This window comes from Mesoplodon bidens (genome assembly GCF_964165515.1).
Source record: "Mesoplodon bidens genome assembly, chromosome: 16".
NCBI classification, from domain to species: Eukaryota; Metazoa; Chordata; class Mammalia; order Artiodactyla; family Ziphiidae; genus Mesoplodon; species Mesoplodon bidens.
This window is the reverse complement of record NC_138173.1, coordinates 73,523,489-73,546,076: the sequence shown is the minus strand read 5'-3', so window position 1 is coordinate 73,546,076 and position 22,588 is coordinate 73,523,489. Positions and strand designations below refer to the sequence as shown.

The window sequence follows — 22,588 nt, the reverse complement described above, 5'->3', positions numbered from 1 at the left end:
GGAGGTTTTATGAGCTTTATCTCTTTAACACTATAAACAGCCTCAGAAGCCCTATTTAACAGAGAAAAACTGAGGCACAAAGAGGGTAAATATTAATCAAAGATGACACAGCTTGTAAAAGCCAGCATTCAAAGCCAATTCACTGCAATGCCAAAGCCCATGTCTGCTTGTCATCTCTTGGCAAAATATTTTTTAAACCATTCTATTGGTGTGCCCATAATTAAAGGAGGGGCCACTTAAATTTCAGAGTTTCTGCAATCTGAGATTTGTAGGATGTTTTAAAAAGTCTAGGTGACTTCCAAGGACTGCAACGTTGCAAACAAAGGATGTTATTCGGTTTTCGGTTGTACCCTGACATCTAGTGTCTATGCCGTGTATGACGGCTTGACTGCGTGTGAGCTCCAGAGATGGCAGCCAACCAGCTGCTCAAAACAATCTCAAGACTCCCTAATGGCCTATATAGGAAAAGAATCTAAACAAAAAAATAAAACAGTGGATATATGTATATGTATAACTGAGTCACTTTGCTGTACACCTGAAACTAACACAATGTTGTAAATGAACTATACTCTAATAAAAGTAAAAAATAAACAAATAAATAAATAAATAACATTTGGCACCCATCTCAAAAAAAAATACATATATATATTGAAAGAAAAAAAAAAAAGCTCAGAACGTTGGATTGAGACTGTGTGTGTGGGCCAGTCCCCTTTTTTCTGTTTGGTGTATATGGAAATTGAATAATATATCATATAGCTTTCTCAAAAGAGCTGTGTTACAGGCACTTATCCCAATTATGCATATTGGGAGGGGGAGAGAGAGAGAGAAAGAGAATAAAGAAAAGAAGGAGGAGGGGAGGAGGGGAATGAAATAGAAGAGAAAAGAGACTAGGGGAGAGAATGAGAGACAGAAAAAAATAGTTTACCCTCAAGAAAAGTAAGAAAAAGAAGGTCACACTTTGGCACGCCTCCATCCTGCTATAAAGACCAAAGCGACCTGGGAGCCTCTTGTGGTCTGAGTGCCGTGTACGATAATTGCCCTGGCTATGGAGCTCAAGCTTGGCAGTGTTTCCCATCAGAAAGCAGAAATCTGTCTTCCCCGTGTGTCCATTTCATATCAGAAGTCTACTGTGAGTTATGGCTGTGAGGCCCACTGGTTACTATGAACCTGCCCACCCAAGAAGAAAATGTATTCAACTAGGAAAAAAGCTTATTTTTTTTTCTAACTGTCCGAGGTCTCACAGCTGGCAAGTGTCAGTGTCAGGATTGGAAACCAGGGGCTCCTGGCTCCAAAGCATTCTCTATACTCTGTAAATACTGTACACAAGATGGGTAACTGTTTTAATATTTGTAAGTGGTAATTATTCAAAATGTTTTTTTTTACTAAGTAAAAGGTAAATCAAGAATTATAATCTTTGGCAGCTTTTGCATTAGTGTGATGCATTTCTGACACTGATAATCCGGTATCAGGTCAAACCTCACAGGTTAAGGGCGCAGTCTCTGATACGATTGTCCTTCCTTCACAACTCAGCCACAAGCTCAGGGGTTCTCAGGCCTCCCAGACTTCTGACCAACTGGCTACCAATCCAGGGATTCCCATGACCCCCTCAGGTTTGATAATTTGCTGGAACAATTCATAGAACTCAGGAAAGGGATATACTTATGATTTCAGTATTATTAGAAAGGGTACAAATAAAGACCAGCCAAAAGAATAGACTCATAGGGCAAGGTCTGGAAGGGTCCCCAACATGAAACTTTTATGCCCCCAGGACTGCTATTCCTGGTATATGAATGTGCATTGCCCACCGGGGAAGCTTAGTCAGTCCTCCATGTCTAGAGTTCATACTGCGTTTCATAATGATTGATTGAATCATGGGCCACATGAAGGAACTCAATCTGCAGCCCATCTCTCCTCCCCAGAGGTTGTACCAATGCCACCTGGTTCAAATCCTCAGTCAGCTAGTCACGTGGTTGGTCTTTCTGGCATGGCCAGCCCCCGTCCTGAGTTACCTCCTCAGCACAGACTACCAGAGGACTCACCATGAGTCACCTCGTTATCATTAGCTCAGGATCCACCATGAATAGCTGACATGGGAAATAGCTGACTTGGGAAATTCCAAGAATTTAGAGGATATCTCCCAGGAAGCAGGAACAAGGTCCAGACAAACTCTTTATTATATAATCAGGCATTTGGGTAATTTGTGAATGTAGATTTTTTTTTAATAAATGTATTTATTTTATTTATTTCTTTTTGGCTGAGTTGAGTCTTCATTGCTGTGCACAGGCTTTCTCTAGTTGTGGTGAGCAGGGGCTACTCTTCGTTGTGGTGTGTGGGCTTCTCATTGCGGTCGCCTCTCTTGTTGCAGAGCAGGGGCTCTAGGCATGCGGACTTCAGTAGTTGCGGTGTGCAGGCTCAGTAGTTGTGTGGCGCATGGGCTTAGTTGCTGCGCGGCATGTGGGATCTTCCCAGACCAGGGATCGAACCTGTGTCCCCTATATTGGCAGGTGGATTCTCAACCATTGCGCCACCAGGGAAGCCCCATGAATGTAGATTCTTAAAGTATAACACATGTTTCTTTCTTTTTTTCTTTTTGTAGGGCATACTCTGAGTGTGTACCCTAGTTTTGATGTTCCAGCAACAAGTCCCGCAATACTGAATCTAAACGACAGAGAGGAGAACCATATTGTAAATAGAAAATCATCTTTGAGGGAAGACCTTGTCTTGCCCACCATGAAACCACCCCAAATGGACTCTAATGAAGAGGTTATTAGGTGTCCAGGGCCAAATGAGAATGTCACCACACCGAGTCATACGGACGTGTGCTCGGAATCTCAGGTGTATCTGACAATTGGTGAATTCCAGAACAAAACAGGTTTGCCTGAGGATGAACGTCGGACTGGCCAAAGGTCTGATGTTGGAACGCACCCGCCGACAGATGAGGACCTGCCCAGGAGGAGTCCTGGTCCAGAGGATGACCAGGCCCCAGCACTGACCTACATTGATGTGAATTTTAGCAATAAGAACCCCTGCAGAGCTGAACCCACAGCAGTCACCAGTACCCAGCACGAGAGTGAGTGCTCTCGAGATAACTATGAATTAGACAGAACTGAGCTGAGCAAAGGGGTAGCAGGTGGAAGTCATCACAATGCCATCTCTTCAGAGAAAGCCACACTCCATGAGTTAAGTACTCTCGGAAAGGGAGCGGACCAGGGGAGCAAGATGGTGCTGCTGAGTCTGAAGCTCATCCCCTCGGAGCCCTGTGATCCACTAAACTCTTCTTTGAGGGATCCCTTGGATGTCAAGGCTTCCCCAAAGGACCCTCACACAGAGGAGCAGGAGGAAGTGTCCGTACTATCTGGGCTCATCAAGAGATCCTCTTCCATCATCTCTGATTCAGGCATCGAGAGTGAACCAAGCTCCGTGGCCTGGTCCGAGGCTCGAAGTAGAGCCCAGGAGTTACCTAGTGACCGGGATGTCTTGCACCAGCTGGTTCGAAGACATGCCCTGCACAGGAACTCCTTAGAGGGTGGACACACAGACAGCAATACGAGCTTGCCAAGCGGGATCCAGGCCTCTCTCACCTCCATTAGCTCTTTGCCTTTTGAGGAGGAGGAGCGGGAACTGGCACTCACCAAACTGACCAAGTCTGTCTCTGCACCCCAAATCAGCAGCCCCGAGGAGTCTGCTGAAGATGCGGACTCCCTGCAGCAAGGGGGAGGTCTCTCTGAGACTTCAGCTGTGCACACCAGGCACACGGATCCCTCTGGACACCGTCTTCAACTTAGTAATGCTGGGGTTCACCGTTCCCTTGTGGAGGTAGTTTCAGATGCTGACAACCAGCAGGGCCCTGGTTACATAGATATCCCCAAAGGTAAAGAGAATCAGCTTGATCCTCAAGGACCCTGTTGTCTCGATGGCAGGACCGATAACCCTCCAGGGGTTGAAACCAAAGGTCTGAGTTTAAAAATACCACGCATCCCAGCACTTGAAACCCCTAGGTACAGAGCTTTTCCTAGAGAACTCGTGGAGACCCCAAAGCGCATGCCTAAAGACCCTAATGTGGGGAAGAGAGCTCTTTCCAACAGCAGCGTCTTGGACATTGAGCATTTCACCCCCCATAAGGTGCCTGAAGTGAGTTGTACATCAGCTGCCGAAATCATCAACCTGGATTCAACAGGTGAGCGAAGCAGCTCACCTGGCATCGTTGATGCTACAGCACTTAGTGGAGGACCTAACACCTTCCCAGAGGATGGACGTGAAGCAGGCACCGTGTGCTCCACTGTGACTCACTCCCAAGCTACAGGAAACCAAGAGCCAAAGGCAGGCCCCTCCATCATGCTGTCCCACGTGACCTCTGCAGAGACCTTCTCTCTGGACAGCCTGAAAGCTGTCGAGGTCGTCAACTTATCCATGTCTTGCACTGCCACCTGTCTCCCTTTCTCGTCTGTGCCCAAGGAGACCCCTGCCAGGGCTGGATTCTCTTCCAAACAGACCCCATTTCCCATCACTCATCAGCCTTTGGGTTCATTTGGGGGTGTTCCAAACCATTCCAGCAAGTTGGAGGAGGAAGTCAGTGAAAGGATGTTCAGGTAGGTTTGCTGGTGGCTTACCTATACCAGCACCATCTTTTAGATTTTTCCACATATTTCTCAATTTCAGGCATACTATTTCAAAATTGTGATATCAGTTATTTTCTGGTTTAAATAAAGTGTTATATTCTTATCATACAAGTCAGGAATGTAGAATAGTGTAAAGAAGTAAAAAATATCATCAATAAGCCCATCTCTCAAATACTTCATCTATACTTCTTTCTATGTGCATCTCTATGTATATACTATTAATTTGCAAAAGTAAGATAATTCTTTACAAACTCTAAGTTTTTTCCAACTTAATATATTGGAAACATCTTTATATGTTTATAAATCTATTTTTGCATTACCATTTTAGTGTAATATTCCATTGTATAAATGTACCATGATTTTGTTAACAAAATCCTTTAGAGATAAACCCCAAATAGTTTTTTTTCAGTTTTTCTTATGATGAACAACTATCTTATGAGTGTCATTGTACCTCTGTCTTTGCACACTTCTTTAAGAGCCTTTTGGGAATAGGACTAATTCAGATTTTCTTCCTAAGCCCCTTTTGTGTGGTTCTTAAGTTTATCGTTCCTTTTGAAATGCCAGAATCCATCCCTTTATCCTTGTCTTGGGTTTGTATTCCTATTACTCCCTCACCTATAAACTATGTATTTGATTAAGTATAGTATGGAATCATTTCATCAAAACATCCCATCTCATTCACTTGTTCAAAAAATGCTAAACAGTTACACATTAGTGTTATCCCCCAAAGAAATTGCACAGGCAGGTAAACTTTGGATCCCATGTTATAAAGACCACTAAGTACTTATTATATGCCCATGTCATCAGCTTAATCAGTGCATAGCAGGCACTGTCCAGTGCTTGGCCACTGTTGTCCTGGTTGTAATTGTGCTGTCAGTCTAACAAGGAGCCAGGGCGATGATAGAAGCAAATGAGGGCAATTGAGTAAATGGGATGGTTCATGTATGCACAGCTGAATCAGAAAGAGAAGGACCTAATCTGGCTGTGGGGCAGTGAGTGTGAACAGAGATTGTGGCCATGAGAAGCGTTTTAGAGATGATACCTAAGCTAAGGAGAAAATATGAGACATCATGTTGATGATAATGATGGTGATGATGATATGGCTGGTAATCGATCACATCTCCTTTTTCACATTTAATCTGTTTCAAGTACTGTTCTAAGCATTTTGAATAGATTATATCACTTAATACAACAAGGCAAAGACAACTTTATGAATTCGATACAGGTGTTATTCCCCTTTTACAAATGAGGAAACTGAATGCAGAGAGGTTAAAGCAGTTGGTGCACAGCTAGTCAGTGTCAAAGCCGAGATTCTGACTTTGGAAGTCTGATTCCTGGGTCCGTGGTCTTAACCACCTTGTCAGGTAACCAGGCAAAGAACAGGATAACCAGGTGGGAAAGGAATTTCAGACAGATAGACCCAAATGCACAAAGACATGGAAGTCAAGACAAGATGCATAATTCATGCAGGGACTTTATGAGAAATGTGTTCTTTTTGGAGGCTAGCTGATGATGCTGGAGAAGTAGATGGAAGCAGGTTAATAAACTCTCACTCCCGGAAGATCGCTTAAAGATTGCGTGGATCCTTGGAGCTGGAGGGAACCTTAGAGGTTCTATTCAATGCAGGAACCACATCTGCAGAACCCAAATCAATACAGCCCTTGGTTTTCCTGGGTCACTTTTCTGCCTCGTTGTTCAGAACAAACCTTCTTTCATTAGAGTCTCCTATGAGGTCCCACACTCAGCCTTGGTTGCTTGGCAGATACTTCCTTGTAGTTGTCCATCACTCCTACATCCCAGCTCAATGCATCTCCTGTTCAACATGGAATACACAGCTCGGCTCGTGATTAATTAGTGTATTCTCCAGTTTTTATCAGGCCAAAGAAAAATTTAAAAAAGAGCTGAAGATTGATGGATTTCTGTACAGTGACTTATCTGTACTAGCTTCTGACATACCGTATTTCCCACCAGAGGAAGAGGAAGAAAATTTGGAAGATGGGATTCACCTGGTAGTCTGTGTCCATGGCCTGGATGGTGAGTTCTAAAAAGGTTTCCTCCTCAAAGTTTTGTGCTGTAGACAAATTATCATATTTATGAATTAATCTAGCTTAGGGACTTGTTCAACCAATGTTCAATTAGTGACTGTGGAACATTAGTAAGTATGCTGGATCTAGGAAAATGGCCTGGCTTTGCTCTCAAAGAAAAGATCTCTCTGGCAAAAAAATATGTTGAGTTAATGAAATACACAAATGAATGAATTAATGCAATGAAGGAATGAATGGAATGAATAAATCACATCCACTTTATATGGATTCTAATGTATAACTAAGGGTCAGAGGAGTGAAAGGGCTCCTCTAGGGCTTCACTGGTGATGAGGAGCAAAACCGGTGGTCACATTCTTCTTATGATGATCAAATAGGGAATGGTGATGGGCTTCACTTCTATGACATGCTCTTGTTAATATCCTTAATCTTCCTCACTCTTGGGGCTCATGCATTTAACTGTCCGCATCAACTCCTGGCTATATGCATTGCATGCCAGGACGCTAAGTCAACAGGTCTGTTTAGTGAAGTGTCAAAGAATCCAGTGATAGATCATCCATTCCAGATGATGATGATGATGATGATGATGATGATGACGATGACGACTATGATGATGATGATGACTATGATGATGGCCAGAATGTATACATCACTCACCGGGGGCCAGGGACCATTCTAGATACTTAACATTTATTAATGTGGTTGATCCTGACAATAGCCCTGCAGAGTAGCTGCTATTATCACCCCCATTTATAAGTGGGGAAACTGAGTAAGAGGGCAGCTAAGTAACTTGTATGAGGTCCCACAGCTAATATGGTTGAGTCAAGATTAAAACCCATCTGTCAGGCTCCAGAGCCCATGGTTTCATTTTGCCTTTTACCAACAAGCTCATCTCTCCCCCAACCCGAACCTCCATCCACATCCCTGAGTCATCTTCTTAAAATCTTACTAGGTCTGGCCATTCCATCACTGGAATGGAAGCTCTTTTTAGCTCTCAGAAAATAAAATAAAATGAACTCCTATTTTAGAAAGCTTAGAAAATTCCCAGCATAAAATATTCTTTATGTCTGATCCTCCTCATTCTCATTTCCTGCTCTTTCTGCTCTTCCCTCTTCCAGCTGCACCAATTCACTCCCATCTCCATGGACAGGGACCATTTCACACCACTGTGTCTTTCTCAACACTGGGTTTTCTTTCGGGTGAGCTTTCCTCTCTCTGCACTGACTTCAGTGCTTCGTAAATTTCACCTGTTCACACATTCCCTTCCCCTAATTTACTCTACCCATGTACCTTGTACTATAATTTCAAAATTTGTACTGAAATGGGCATACTTTTTGAGTTTATTTATTAAAAAAATAAACTTCAAATCACACCACAAATTAAATACTAGACTCACGCGCTACACACAAAGAGTAATACTAAAAATAATTAATATAAACAAAATAAGTTTGCTGAAGTTTGACATGTGCCATTGTCGGAAGACGTTTTTGAGCTTGACACTCACTTTCTCTTTGCAAAAGTATTAAGCTGTTGAAAACATGCTTGTTTTTAACTGGGGCTTCCAATCAGAAGGACTTCCAGAAAGACAAAGAATAACGTTCTCACTCAGCTTGTGTATTTTTAACACAGGATCTATGGCCTTGCATGACCCGTGTGCATCTCTTACTTATCTGATATTAAATTAAAATGAGATAAGCCTCTCAATCTCTTTGTGAAAATAAGAAATCTGGTCAGGCCACAGACTCCATCCTGCAAGTGGGAGAAGAGGGATGCTATAAAGATAGGCCAGCTTCTCCAGTATTTGTGCTGTGTCAGAAAACGGAGCCGCCAATCACAACATTGTCACTTGGGCATAAAATCATCAAAAAAGACAACCAATAACAAAGCCCACGTTTCTTTTGAAGGTGATTTCTCTAGTTCAACGTCCATATGTTTAAACTTTGCAGAGTTTTACAGGATCCATTGGTTACATTCCACTTACAAGGCTATAATGATATGAACAGAGAACTGAAGAAATTGGTAATGGTTATGGATATTTGCCCAACTCTTCATATTGTGCCCAGAGCCCAAGATTTGTATTCTTGTAAGTGTCCTCAGTGGAACACATTATCAAATCATATTTTTTGAAAAAGTTTTAAGTTGCAGAAAGTTTTCTGTTGCTCAACAGCTGAAGGAGGGGGGCCCATTGTCATCTCTTCCTTAGACTCCTTCTGCTAAACAGAAACACTTGATACATGTTTATTAAGGCCACGACCTAGAATGCCATTAGGTAGCTTTAAACAAGAGCAGGACCAAAGAGCAAACTTTTACTGTCAGAAATGAAAGGAATGAACAAAATTTAACTTAGTACAAAATAGAAACATTTTCTAAAAGAATGGGAGTATTTTATAACTGTAGCCCTGCATGTGTGAGCATGTGCTCTGATGGGCCATTGTCGTGGGTCACCCTTCTATTGGGTCATCCTTGAAAATTAGGAGGAGTCTGTCAAACATCTTTAGTTCTCCCATATTCTGTGTGTCATTTTCATCCTCCTTTGAATCACTTGGTGGTTTCATAAAGAAGGGTATAAAATTGGTAGTCAACGATATCACTTCTCGTTTCCCAGCTGCTTTGAAAGGATGGTCACATGGTAAAGTAGGTCACCTATATAGCCACATAAGCAGCTTCGGACTTTCAACTCTGGAGGGATCCCTTTGAGGAATAGATTAAAACATTCATTAAGCTACCACTGAACCCCATGGCCTGCATGAAATTTACCCCTAACCATACTTGAACATGAAGCTTATTCTCTTATATCAGAACTATTTTCCACATGACTTTCACTTCAGGGATGCATTCTGTGTGTTCTTTGTGTCTTTTCTATTGGCAGCAGAGCCTCAAGTCCTCAAGCTCTTCTTCCTCTGCCCTGATGGTCACTCTGGCAGATGGTACCCATGGAGCTTGCCCTTGCTGACTCTGGTTCCCAAGGGTGATTCTTACTCTGTCGTACATAACTGTGCCCCTGTTTGAGGGACTTACTTGCTGACAACCTGTAAATGGCAGAACTAGTCCTTGTATTAAGGAAGCGACTTGAGAGGGGACTTGTAGATATCACATTGTGCCTCATCAGTGTGTCATCATTAAGTGACACCACTTGCAGAATGTCCTGAGTAAACAGAATTGGCTGTCAAAGAAGGGAGAGGCGGCGTGCCTTCGACCGTTCCTGTGTACAGAATGTTCACAAGCCACATATTTATAGATCAGGGAATGATCCCACTGAGGGAGGACTACCAGAAAGGCCCTGACCCTGTGTGGACAGGAGGAGGGGGCAGCACGGGGACCTGTGGATTGGACATGTTTAGTTGTTTTTATTATCAACTTATTGAAAAAGCGGGAAATGGGAGGCGGACCGGAAAGGAGTAAGAAATAAATCCCTTGTGTGTCGGCTGTTGTATGATTAATTGTGGATCCGTGGTGGGGTTATCTGTCGTTTTTAGGGAACAGTGCAGACCTCCGTCTGGTAAAGACTTTCATAGAACTGGGGCTCCCTGGAGGAAAACTGGACTTCCTAATGTCTGAAAAGAATCAGGTATGACAACAAAAGCGTCAGAACCGAAAGAATCCCTGATTCGTGTCTTAGATGAGCCTCCTAAAGTCACCGTGATGGTTTATGGCCACACGGATGGGAGGGGATTTACCAAGGAACACTGGCCAGGCACTTGGAAGGTCTGGAGAGCTCATTTTCTTTTGGGAGGAAGAAATAGTAAGAAGGGGGAACATGAGAGTCAGGTGACTGGGCCTTTTGACCTCACAGGTCATAGGTTGAGTGACAGCTCAGAGCATAAATGATTGGGCATCCGTGGGTCTGTACTGGGGAAGGAGTTTGTCACTGGCATCTATGTAACCAATGGAGCTGGATTATGACCTTTTCATAGTCAGAGGTAAACTAGGGGGCCTTTGCCATTTCAGGTCTGGAGCCTTAAGGGGATGTCAAGGTAGATGAGAACTGAGAGATTCCATGGCTAAGAGGTGGGGCTGGGTGGAATGTTGTTACTGAGTCCCAGTCCATGGGACTTGAGATGGATGAGGCTGAGTATTCTTTGGAGGTGTAGCACTCCTGATCTAAAGGGCCCATGACCACTGACAATGGGACTCGTACAGAGAATAATCAACAAGCAAACACTGGAAGGGACAGTCTCATTCCTCCTCTCTTAGTGGTCCGTCCTGTTGCCTTTTCTTTGACACCTGCTCTATACAAGGCATGCACTTGGGTGCATGGGGTATAAATGTGAGGAGGAGGAAAGAGGATCGCTTTGAGCATCTACGATGCACTGAGCAGTTGGCGTCTGTGTCTTCATTTACTTTTCCCAACCGTTCTGTGAAGTGTTGGCACCATTGTCGCCTCACAAAGAGGGAACCCACAGCCTGACCTGGAGACCCCCAATCGGGGGCTCCTTTTCTGATTGTTGAATATGGATTTGCACCCTAATGTCAGGAGTGGGCATACCCCCAGGACGCACAGTGGTGTTTAGTGGAGGAGGAAGATGGGCTTGTGCGTGGGGCCCGGCCTGGCACCACGCCCTCCCCAATACCCGTTCCCTCTCTCTCCTTCCAGATGGACACGTTTGCAGATTTTGATACCATGACCGATCGGTTACTGGATGAAATCATTCAGCACATCCAGCTGTACAACCTCTCCATATCGCGAATTAGGTAAAAGGAAACCACAGGTAGTTAATGCTGGGGGGAGGGGTGCCATTTTTACGTGTTTGCTGTGTACAAGTTCAGCATGATGCCGTCTGTATACTGGTCTGGGATAAGTTAACTTGGGACCTTTAAGGGGGGTAGATTACTTTCCTAACGGAAGTGGGTACCAGGGCTGCTTGACACACCCATATCTGTCATAGCAGGTGTGCAGGAGAATAAACACCGTGTAGCTCAGTAGAAGGAGAATTGGACTTAAACAAATATCCTAGGTTTTAAATTCTCGTTCTTCTAACACTCACAAGTTTGTGTCCCGATTCTACCACATAACCTTTTACAAGCTTTCTACATCTCTGAGCCTCGGTTTCCCCATCTGTTAAGTGGGACCAGCCCTGAGGGGATGCATCGCCTGCCCCATAAAAGGGTTTCAATCAGTGCTAAGTGTGTTCTTCCACTGTAACAGGCAACTTGGTGTAAATATTGAGATGGTTAAGGTGAAAGTCAGTAGCTTGTGTTTCTTGGGCACTTGCAGATGTGGACATAGTGGTGAGTCCTCAACATCCATGACCCCATTTAGGCCTCTAAGATACCACTTCTTTATTCAACAGATGAGGTTTCAGAGGCCTACAGAGTTAGGTAAAAATAAAAGGACGCACACCAGAAGAGCTAGGGAGCCAATATAATATATAATATAATAGGGTTTTGATAAATAATCATTTAATTTGAAAGTGATGATGTGTCGAATCCATAGACCTTTGAGCAGCAGTGCAGCTGGAGCACAGCATGTGCTGTGGGCTGAAAGCAGGCAACTCACTAACTATACTGAGTGAACAAGGGATGAGTAAAATTGGAGAGGCAGGCAGAAGTCGGGACATGAATGGCCTCGTAAGCCAGACTAAGGAGCTGGGATTTTACCCTGTGAATGACCGGGAGGGTTCAATGCTCCAATGTGAATTTCAGAAAGAACCCCCAGGTGCACTGAGGGAGGCGTAGAGACCAGAACTGGGGGGAGGAGGGTGCTCTAATGACACCAAGATGCCCACACTTCTCTTCTGACCACACTGGGCTCAGAGCTTCCATTCACAAAGGCCCCACCTCGGGCTTCATGTGGCCAGCGTTTAGAAACCCGATGGGGATGAATTAGCGGCCCCCCTTCTCCCTGCTTGTTCCCCTAAATCCCATGGGAGGAGGAGGGTGGCTAACCCCTTGGTGCTCCTGGTGCAGCACTTTCCTGGCAGCCAGCCTCCTGCTGTCACTCACGTGGACCCCTTCTGTCTCTCAACAGCTTCATTGGCCATTCTCTGGGCAACATCATCATCCGATCAGTCCTAACGCGGCCCCGGTTCCGGTATTACCTCAACAAACTCCACACCTTCCTGTCGCTGTCCGGGCCGCACCTGGGGACCCTGTACAACAACAGCACCCTGGTCAGTACAGGTAAGACTCTCCCCAGCCTCATCATTCCTCAAAGTTCATCCAGGACCCAGGGGAGGGGGAACCAGAGACAGACGCTCTTCTTGATGGAACCTGTGGCTTTGGAACCTCTTCAAAGCGTGAGATGGTGGAAGGAGACCTGGGCTCAGAAAGATGTTATTTTGTTTGTGAGCTGAATGAGATTAGACAAGATGTTTCACAAGGTCTCTTCTGCTTCAGTTTTCTGTGAATAAAAATAAATAGTGGTGGGGAAGAGAGAGCGTGGGTGTCTGTGCATTCAAGCTGTTGTAACAAATTGTCATAGACTGGGTAAGCAGGGATTTATAAATAACAGACATTTATTTCTCACGCTTCTGGAGGCTGGAAAGCCCAAGATCAAAGCACTGGCAAATTTGGTATCGGGTGAGGTCCCGCTTCCTGGTTCACAGACGGCCGTCTTCACACTGTGTGCTCACATGGTAGGAAGGTCAAGGGAGCCCCTGGGGTCTCTTTTATAAGGTCACTAATCCCATTCACGAGGGTCCAATCCTCATGACCTAATCACCTTCCAAAGACCACACCTTCAAATACCATCACATGGAGGAGTTTAGTTTTCAGCATATGGATTTTGGGGAAACAAACATTCAGCCTATAGCAGTGGGCTTTGAATCATGTCACTTCCATGACAAGCTTACGGTTAAGTTCTAACCCAGGCACTCGAGGAAGACTCTGACCAAGACATTTCATCTCTGTGCTACTTAGTTTCCTTATTGGTAAAATGAAGCTAATGTGTATATGTTTGTATATAAGTATGGATACATGCATGATGTGTGTGTATGTATATATATACATATGCCTATCTGTAAATATATATTTTATATATGTCTGTATATGTGTGTGTATGTGTTTATATATGTCTATAAACATGTACATTATATATATACATATATGGGGGTGTGCATGTGGGTGTGAATGTGTGTGCCATAGAATTGTTGAGGATTAAACAGGAGAAGGAAAAAAGGAGTTATCATGTATAGAAGGTGACCTATAGCCGGATTCAAAGCTTTTTCCTGGGATGACCACACAGCCACAGCTCCAAGGCTCTCACAGTTTCCTCTGTTGTAAGGGAGGGACATCATGGAGGGTGAAGCAGTGAGACCCCATGAATCTTGGAAGATGAGCAGAATTTCCAAGACAGCGAATGGTAAGACGAGTTTTCTGTGGAGAAGAAATAGTGTATTTAATAACCTAGAGCTCGATGTAATCAGGAAACCACAGGTGGTTCTCTGTGACAGAAACACAGGGCAACCTGCAGATGCAGAATGACCATGGCAGTCTCAGCAAGAGCCTGGTGATGATGAAGAGCCTTGTGTGACGTGGTGGTGCTAGAGTTACCCTGTAGACCATATAGATACGACTAATGGGGCGGCATCTGTGGAAGTGACATGATTTGACGGAGACAGCCCAAGTATTATAGGTCACTGGGGTTTGTATAATCATGAACAGTTTATTAAATTATATTCCTAACAAGGAGTTCAGTAGTTCCTGACTGCCCAAATCCATTTTGTGTTATTGGGGGTCACCCCAATAAGCTTCCCCTCCATGCCTATCTCCCAGCTCTGCCACTGCTCCCCTATACCTGACCGGCACTCAGGGCAGACTGGGCTGCTTGTTTTCCTCACAGGAGGTGGGTCAGATTTGTTTGCTTTTTGTTATTGTAGGACATCAATTGGAAACAGTTATCTGACACACGATACATAACAAATGGAAGTCCTTTCCCCTGTCAAGCTGTCTTTCCTCACAAACCAAGGAAGCCATTTTTGAACAGAAACAAATGATTTGAACCACATTTTTTCACAACAATAAAGTAATTTTGCAACACTATAAAGAGTTGAAAAATGAGACATTACCAATAATCCTTCCAATCTAGCATAGCTAGAGTGATTTTGTATGGTTCACTCTCCTTATCTTTGCATGCATGCACATTTACATGGCAGTAATCATAATATATATAGACCCCGTGTCTTGTTTATTTCCTTGCATTTTTTAATAGATCTTTATTGGAGTGTAATTGCTTCACAATACAGTGTTAGCTTCTGTTGCACAACAAAGCAGATCAGCCATATGCATACACATGTCCCCATATCCCCTCCCTCTTGAGCCTCCCTCCCACCCTCCTTATCCCACCCCTCTAGGTCATCGCAAAGCACTGAGCAGATCTCCCTGTGCTATGCTGCTGCTTCCCACCAGCCAACTATTTTACATTCGGTAGCCAGCATATATATGGGTCTCGTTTTTGTATGCATTCAGCCAGTCTGTGTCTTTTGGTTGGAGCATTTAATCCATTTACATTCAAGGTTATTATCGATATGTATGTTCCTATTGCCATTTTCTTAATTGTTTTGGGTTTGTTTTTGTGGGTCTTTTTCTTCTCTTGTGTTTCCCACTTAGAGAAGTTTCTTTAGCATTTTTAGTAAAGTTGGTTTGGTGGTGCTGCATTCTCTTAGCTTTTGTTTGTCTGAAAAGCTTTTGACTTCTCCATTGAATCTGAATGAGATCCTTGCTGGGTAGAGTAATCTTGGTTGTAGATTTTTCTCTTTCATCACTTTAAGTATATCTCGCCACTCCCTTCTGTCCTGCAGAGTTTCCACTGAAAGATCAGCTGATAACTTTATGGGGATTCCTTTGTATGTTATTTTTTGTTTTTCCCTTGCTGCTTTTAATATTTTTTCTTTGAATTTAATTTTTGTTAGTTTGATTAATATGTGTCTTGGTGTGATTCTCCTAGGGTTTATCCTGTATGGGACTCTCTGTGCTTCCTGCACTTGGGTGACTATTTCCTTTCCCATGTTAGGGAATTTTTCCACTATAATCCCTTCAAATATTTTCTCAGACCCTTTCTTTTTCTCTTCTTCTTCTGGGACCCCTATAATTAGAATGTTGGTGTGTTATTCCAGAAGTCTCTGAGATTGTCTTCAATACTTTTCATTCTTTTTTCTTTATTCTGCTCCTCGGCAGTTATTTCCACCATTTTGTCTTCCAGCTCACTTATTCCTTCTTCTGACTCCGTTATTCTGTTACTGATTTCTTTTAGTATGTTTTTCATTTCAGTTATTGTGTTGTTCATCTCTGTTTGTTTGTTCTTTAGTTCTTCTAGATCTTTGTTAAACATTTCTTGTATTCTCTCAATCGTGCTTCCATTCTATTTCCGAGATTCTGGATCATCTTTACTATCATTACTCTGAATTCTTTTTCAGGTAGATCGCATATTTGCTCTTCATTTATTTGGTCTTGCAGGTTTTTACCTTGTTCCTTCATCTGTGACATATTTTTTTGCCATCTCATTTTTTTTTTTTTTATGAGTGGGATTGTATTCCTGTTTTACTGGTTGTTTGGCCTGAGGCTTCCAACATTGGAGTTTGTAGGCTATTGGGTAGAGCTGGGTCTTGGTGCTGAGATGAGGAACTCTGTGAGACCTCACTCCAATGAATATTCCCTGGGGTCTGAGGTTCTCTGTTAGTCCCATGGTTCAGACTCGGAGCTCCCACCACAGGAGCTTCCCCCCGACCCCGGGCTTGTGAATCAAGATCCCGCAAGCCACGTTGGGTGGCAAAAAACCCAAAAAAAACCAAAGTAAAAAATAAAATTAGACCAGGAAACTAACAGATATGTCAGAAGGAATGTAAAAATAAAAATATAGATGAATCAACAATGGGAAGGTACATCAGTACCACAATAGTAAAAAAGAGGAGGAAGGAAAGGAAAAAAGGGTGGGGGGTAAAGGCCTTGGCTGTGGAGGGCGGGGCCTAAGTAAGGGTGGGGCCAATGCTCAGGACCAACAGGGCTGGAAAAGGCCCTGGGGGCTGTGGGGGGTGGGGCTTATGCTCAAGGAACAGAAGGGGTCCAGGTGTGCCCCCAACCCTGGTGTCAGAGGACAGGGGACCTCACCTGGGAGCCTAGCAGGCTTCCTGGGCTCGAGTGGGTGGGGCAAACACCTTCCTTTCCTCTCCTGCTTCTTGGGGCATGGGTAGGGAGGGCCCCTCCCACCTGCCTCTCCTGATCTCCCTGGCCTCCCTCCTTTGCCCCCAAGGACCCATGCAGCTGAGAGGGGGTTGGGAGGGCAGGGGATCGGCCTGGGAGCTCAGCAGGCTCCCCGGCCCCAGTGGACCAGGCGATCGCCCTCTGCTCCTCTCCCGCTCTTCCCGGAGAGTCCCTCCTGCCTGCCTCTCCTGATCTCCCTGGACTCAGCAGCGCTGATCTTGTCTGGCCTCCACTTCTCCTCCCCACTAGGTCCCCTTACGTCCTACTGGTTCACTCTAGGGTTCCTTCCGTCTCCTTGGGGGTCAGAGTCCCCCACCAGCAGCCGACAGGTGCCCTAGTTGTGGGGAGATGCTAACTCTCCGTCTTCCCACACCACCATCTTCCTTGCATTTTTATCAAATTCATTTCTTTGTGCTTGTGACATAATACTCATACTCATCCATGTTAGTGTCAGCATAACCATAGTAAATGGGTAGACTTCGAAATAGGTTGAATTTGGCTTTTTGATATTCTAAATGGATCTGTAAGGAGCATTCTTATATACTTTCTTTCGGTACTTAGGACAGTTTCCTTAGGCTAGATTCATAGAAGGGGACTGAAAAATCAAAGGGTTTGGATAGTTTCATGACTCCTGAAGCCTGTCTCATAAGATTTTCTATCCCCGCTACCAGTACATAAGAATACAAATGTCCCTCTGACTTCCCAAGGATTTGTTAAATTGCCTAGCACGCTCTCATTTTTAAGTTAGCTAACAAATCACAGTTTAATGTTAAGCTTTCCCCCATTCTTTTTTGCTTTCTTTTTGTTTGATGTGTTTGATGTGGGTTTTGCTTTGTTTTCATCTTTCTAGGCTTGTGGCTCATGCAGAAATTGAAGAAATCCGGGTCCCTTTTGCAGCTGACCTTCAGGGATAATGCTGATCTGCGCAAATGTTTCCTTTACCAGCTAAGCCAAAAAACAGGTGAGTGGATCCCCTGCATGACCCCGAGGCCGCGATGAGTGAGAGACGGAGAGCCAACTCCTGAGACCCAAATTAGAGTCAAGGCTACTTTGACTCACTCACAGAAGGATGTCATCATGAGCTGCATTGTTACACAGTCTCCTCAACTCATGGAGAGGCCAACAGCTACCCAAGAACTCAGCTGCCCCTGGACCGTCTCCCCCCATGGCCTGAGGATGTGTGTGCGGTGTCATCTCTACAGCAGAGCTGTAACCACCACTGCCCACCAAGCCTTTAATGTTCTAACTGCATAGGCCCCAAGGTCTATGTGCCAACTCCCAGCTCTTTCAGCCAGGTGCAGATCCACCTACAAAAAGGGCAGGTGGACACTGTCCATTTCTGTTGGCAGTGCAAGGGGAGATGGGGGTCCCTCTCGCAGGCCTGAGATCACACCTTCACCTGCACTCCGTAATGAGGAAGCACACATAGATGTCGAAGATCCTACCTGCCATGGGAGTGAACAGAGCACAGCAGTGACCTCGTGTCCGTGGAGAGAGCAGAGAGGCTGCCCGACTGTCCCGCTCAGTCCTGCTGAGCAAGCCGGCCTGGTCCAGGGTCTGCCTCATGGTCCACAATCTTCCATTAATTTATAAACACTGACTCTGATGATATCTCTGTCTCCTCGAATGTGAGTCCAGCATAGCCCTGGGCTGATGATAACCTTGGTCAAGTTCCTTACCCACGTGTGTCTCTGTGTGCTATGTTGAGGGTTATCCCCCCATGGGGAAGTGAGGAAGGAGGCTTGGGCAGCAGGGCAGGGCAGTTGGACCACAACGTGGTCGCCTCAGACATCTCAGCGGGCCCCACCCTCTGGGAGCTTGGGAGCTGGGCTGGCCCTACAGAGGTATCCTGACGGAGGGCAAAGGGCTGGTCTTTATACCCCCTGCCCCGTATCTGCCGGTCACTGAGTCCAGCCAGTCCCCAGTGTATTATGGTCTTGGGCTGTGATCTTGGATGAGAAGACTCACGTCAGTGAAGGCGTCCCCCGCAGGGTCCCTGGGCTGAGAGCAGGCCGGTGGAGGACCTGGGCGGAGCACTGCAGCACCTGGAGATCCCTGATGGGCTCTGGGGACTGAAAGAATAGGCTGTGATGCTTAATTTCAAAGATCCCTCTGCCTCAGTGTGAGGCTGATTCCAGGGAGGTGAAGCTACCTGCAGGGACATGAGGTCAGAGGTTGATTTCCTCAAGCAGGTGACATGACCGAGGCTGGAACGAAGGGAGCCATGGGGTTGACGACGAGCAAAATACTAGATTTACTTCCTCATGGACTCCCCAGTATTCCCAGCCCAGAAGGGCATTTCTGTTACTTCCGTGTTGTTTATCTCTCACTGTTCAGAGTAGTGAGCTATGTGTCTCCTTAACTTCCGTGGCTGATGAGGACAAAGCCATCACCTTCCCTCTTTCAACCTCCCAGACCAGAAGGTCCTTATGCAGTGACTCAGCCAGTGTGTCTGGTGTCTTCTCCCTTTTCCTCTCTCTGGGGCAAGTTTGTAAAATGTATGCAAAGCAGAGACTAAGATGAAACTACCTGGGTAAAAAGCACCCATCTGGCTTATTGCAGGTCTGCAGTATTTTAAAAATGTTGTGCTGGTTGCTTCTCCCCAAGACCGCTATGTGCCATTTCATTCAGCCAGGATCGAGATGTGTAAAACTGCCCTCAAAGACAGACACACAGGTGAGCCACATTCCTTTTCCTTTTTTCTTTTCTTTTCTCTTTTCTTTTCTTCCCTATTCTCCTCCTTCTCCTCCTCCTTTGTTTCAGTGACTTTCTGATTTAAAAGCAGAAGGAAATCATGAAGGTGCTGTACCCACTAGGGCACATCAGCTGTTCTGCTCAGGACTAGCAGCCCCGACACACACCCAGCATTTTTCTCTAGATTCTGCTGCTGAGTTCTGCCCCCATCTCCTATCCGTCTTCCCTCCTTGCAGGACCCGTTTTCGCGGAGATGATCGACAACCTTCTCCGCCCTCTGGTGGACGCCAAGGACTGCACTTTGATTCGACACAACGTGTTCCATGCCTTGCCCAGCACTGCCAACACCCTGATTGGCCGAGCAGCTCACATCGCTGTACTGGACTCCGAGCTCTTCCTGGAGAAGTTCTTCTTGGTCGCAGGACTCAACTACTTCAAGTAGCGGCTTCGAGGGAGCGGCCTTGGAGAGCTCACCAGAAACGTTGAAGATCCGTAAGAGCTCTGGCTGAGACATCCTTTTACAGACCTCTGTCATTCCAGGCTGGAGCTCAGAGAGGAAGGCGCTGAGGGATGGAGGGTGGGGTAGGACCAGACATTCGAGGTGCTTCCATTTTGGAGATGTGGGAAAGCTGAACCAATAGTGTAAAAGACAACAGACTTTGCCCGAACCTGTCTAGCCACCTGGAGTCTCGTTCAAGATGCTTTCTAGGAAAATTCCAAGAAAATAAGGAAACACAATACTTGGAGTTGGTGAGCCCACTTGCTTAACTACCACTGGCTCACAGAGAGATCACTCCAACGTAACTAGATTTGTTCGGTGTGTGACTAGTTCATAGCTTTATCATTTTTGATACACACAAGCATTTCAGAACTCAGGTTAACCTCTGTGCAGAAGTGGAACATATCTGTGTAAATACAATCCTTAATAGATTCAAATGTGCCACTTGTTCAAGACCACGTGATGCCCATATTCTCATTCTCTCCTCATGTTTTCTCAACAAGGGACAAAGGAATGCTTTGTAAACACCAATTTTATTTCATAACAGCAGTGGGTGGGGTGATTTGAGGTATGGGGAGAGGCAGGTGATGCTATCAGTAAATGCAGGTTTGTTGCAGAGAAAAAGTAACTGGTGAACTGGCTGCTCCACCTACTTCTCCAGATTTTTTCTATGTGTAGCCTTGGTCCGCACATTACTTTCATGATTGCTGAAATCTCTGTCTGTGGTAGGGAAAATTGACTGAGACTAAACCTAGCAGAAGGGGGCACTGAGTTGAATGCACATGTGTGAAGCTCCTGCTGATATACTTCCAAAGAAATGCTATGTTAGCATTTGATGCACTTGCAAAAAATTAAAACTATTCATACGGCCAGCTGCTTCTCCTCTCCATGGAAGGGGAAAGACATCTAACTGGAGGAGTGCTGGATTTAAAACCTCAGGGGAGCTCTAAGAAGGGTGCTGGTTATCTTTCACTAGAAATGTCTTCTTGCCTTAGGAAAATAAAGGGCTAGGAAAGGTCACCACTGATACAAACCAAGAGACAACAGGGACAAACGTGAGATCAGAGATGAGAACAACCGCCAGATCGAGGACTCACCTTAAATTGTTATTGGTAAGTGACTTGAGGGGAAGTTTGGAAAATTACCAGGGTGTTTAATATGGTCCCAAAGACTGACTACACTCTGTGAGTTAAAGGAAGACTAGAGAATCAGTTGTACGGAAGGAATGCATGACCCAGGACCATAGGGATAACTAACATGGGAGACCGATCTTCCAGAGGCAAAAACTCCTGCTTCTGCAAAATTTGCTTCTAAAAATGTGGAAACTCATCTAGGACCAGATTCGTGGTCCCAGCCCCTGGACCCGAACCTTGGTGATGACCACCAATGCCATGGTAATAAGCCAAGTGATTCTAGACTCATCTGAGAATTTTAGTTCCTTGCATATTAGCAATGTGACTTTGGAAAACAAAGTAGACCATGGGGATCAAGTCCAGGTGGACAGCTTTGCAGGAGAGCAGACTTATGCATTCCTTAAGAAAGGAAAAGGTGGGGAGGGAGTTGAAAGACAGACTCCCACACAATGGATGTAGGGTTTCTGTGGGTCTTCTTCAAACTTTCATTGTATCTTGGTCTTAACACGTATGGGATCAGTAAGTCCTCTGGTCACTCTCCCACTCGGTACTTTTCCAGGTTCCCGATGCGCATAGACTCTGGTTACTTGTGAACAAGACCAGTCTGCTCTATAACCCAGAGGGAATATGCTTCCTGCAATGCAGCCTGTGATGTTGTGTTTCTTGGTCCAGATAAGTGCCCAAGCTCAGTGCAGGACCATACGTTTGTAGCAGCTTCTCCATTTTGGCCTAATGAGGAGCCCTGCCCCTCCGGTGAGCGTTTCATTTTTGTGTTCCCAATGCCCATCAGCAAAGTTTGTCATTCCCTGGTCATTTGAAAGACCGTACAGCCAGCGGTTATGGAGCCAGGGTGAATCAATGATCATCGTCTTTTCCAATAACCAGATGCCATTTTTAACTTGAGTATGCTGTCTGGACATAGAACTAATGGCAATAAACGTCCAGCTGCATGGTGCACCTCTCTTTTATAGGGGTGCTCTGCTGTCTTTGTAAACCCTCTCTGGCCTCTGAGCATCTATTGTAATTGTGCAGAAAGTACATCTCTATATTGTAAATAAGAGTGTCCAGTGTTGCGTGTCATGCCTCATTTGAAAAGGCTTTTTTATGTCTCTTTCTATTGAAGTATAGATATATAATGTGTATATATATATATGTATATATATATATATATATATATATATATACACACATAAAAATATATACCTAAAATGTAAAACGGGGACATCCTATTATTGACTATAAAATTATAACAAAATGCCTGCCAAGATAATAATAGGTCTTTATCCTCAGCAGACTTTCTGTTGTTTTGTTTTGATGATTTGTTAAGTTTCTCAGAACTAGCTAGAAGTAAAAATGAGTAATATTGAGATGAGCTGGAATTTGTTGTTCATGTGCCAGATACACCCAGAGAAGCAGATGTAAATCTAAAGTGACCTTGGGGCAAAGTAAATACCTCCATGGCAG

The 22,588-nt window shown here is 44.7% G+C and overlaps 1 protein-coding gene across 1 annotated transcript in view; it reads left to right on the top strand.

The window, feature by feature from the left end:
• FAM135B (family with sequence similarity 135 member B) overlaps positions 1–19,934 on the top strand; it is a gene marked incomplete at both ends in the record, with an annotated part of 167,716 nt that extends 147,782 nt beyond the window's left edge. The window contains 8 exons of the mRNA XM_081258770.1: positions 2,597–4,589; positions 6,487–6,653; positions 10,138–10,229; positions 11,256–11,353; positions 12,630–12,781; positions 17,649–17,759; positions 19,361–19,474; positions 19,729–19,934. Of these exons, the coding sequence (XP_081114896.1) occupies positions 2,597–4,589; positions 6,487–6,653; positions 10,138–10,229; positions 11,256–11,353; positions 12,630–12,781; positions 17,649–17,759; positions 19,361–19,474; positions 19,729–19,934 (2,933 nt within the window). The remainder of the gene's footprint in view (positions 1–2,596; positions 4,590–6,486; positions 6,654–10,137; positions 10,230–11,255; positions 11,354–12,629; positions 12,782–17,648; positions 17,760–19,360; positions 19,475–19,728) is intronic.
• Between the last annotated feature and the right edge of the window lie 2,654 nt (positions 19,935–22,588).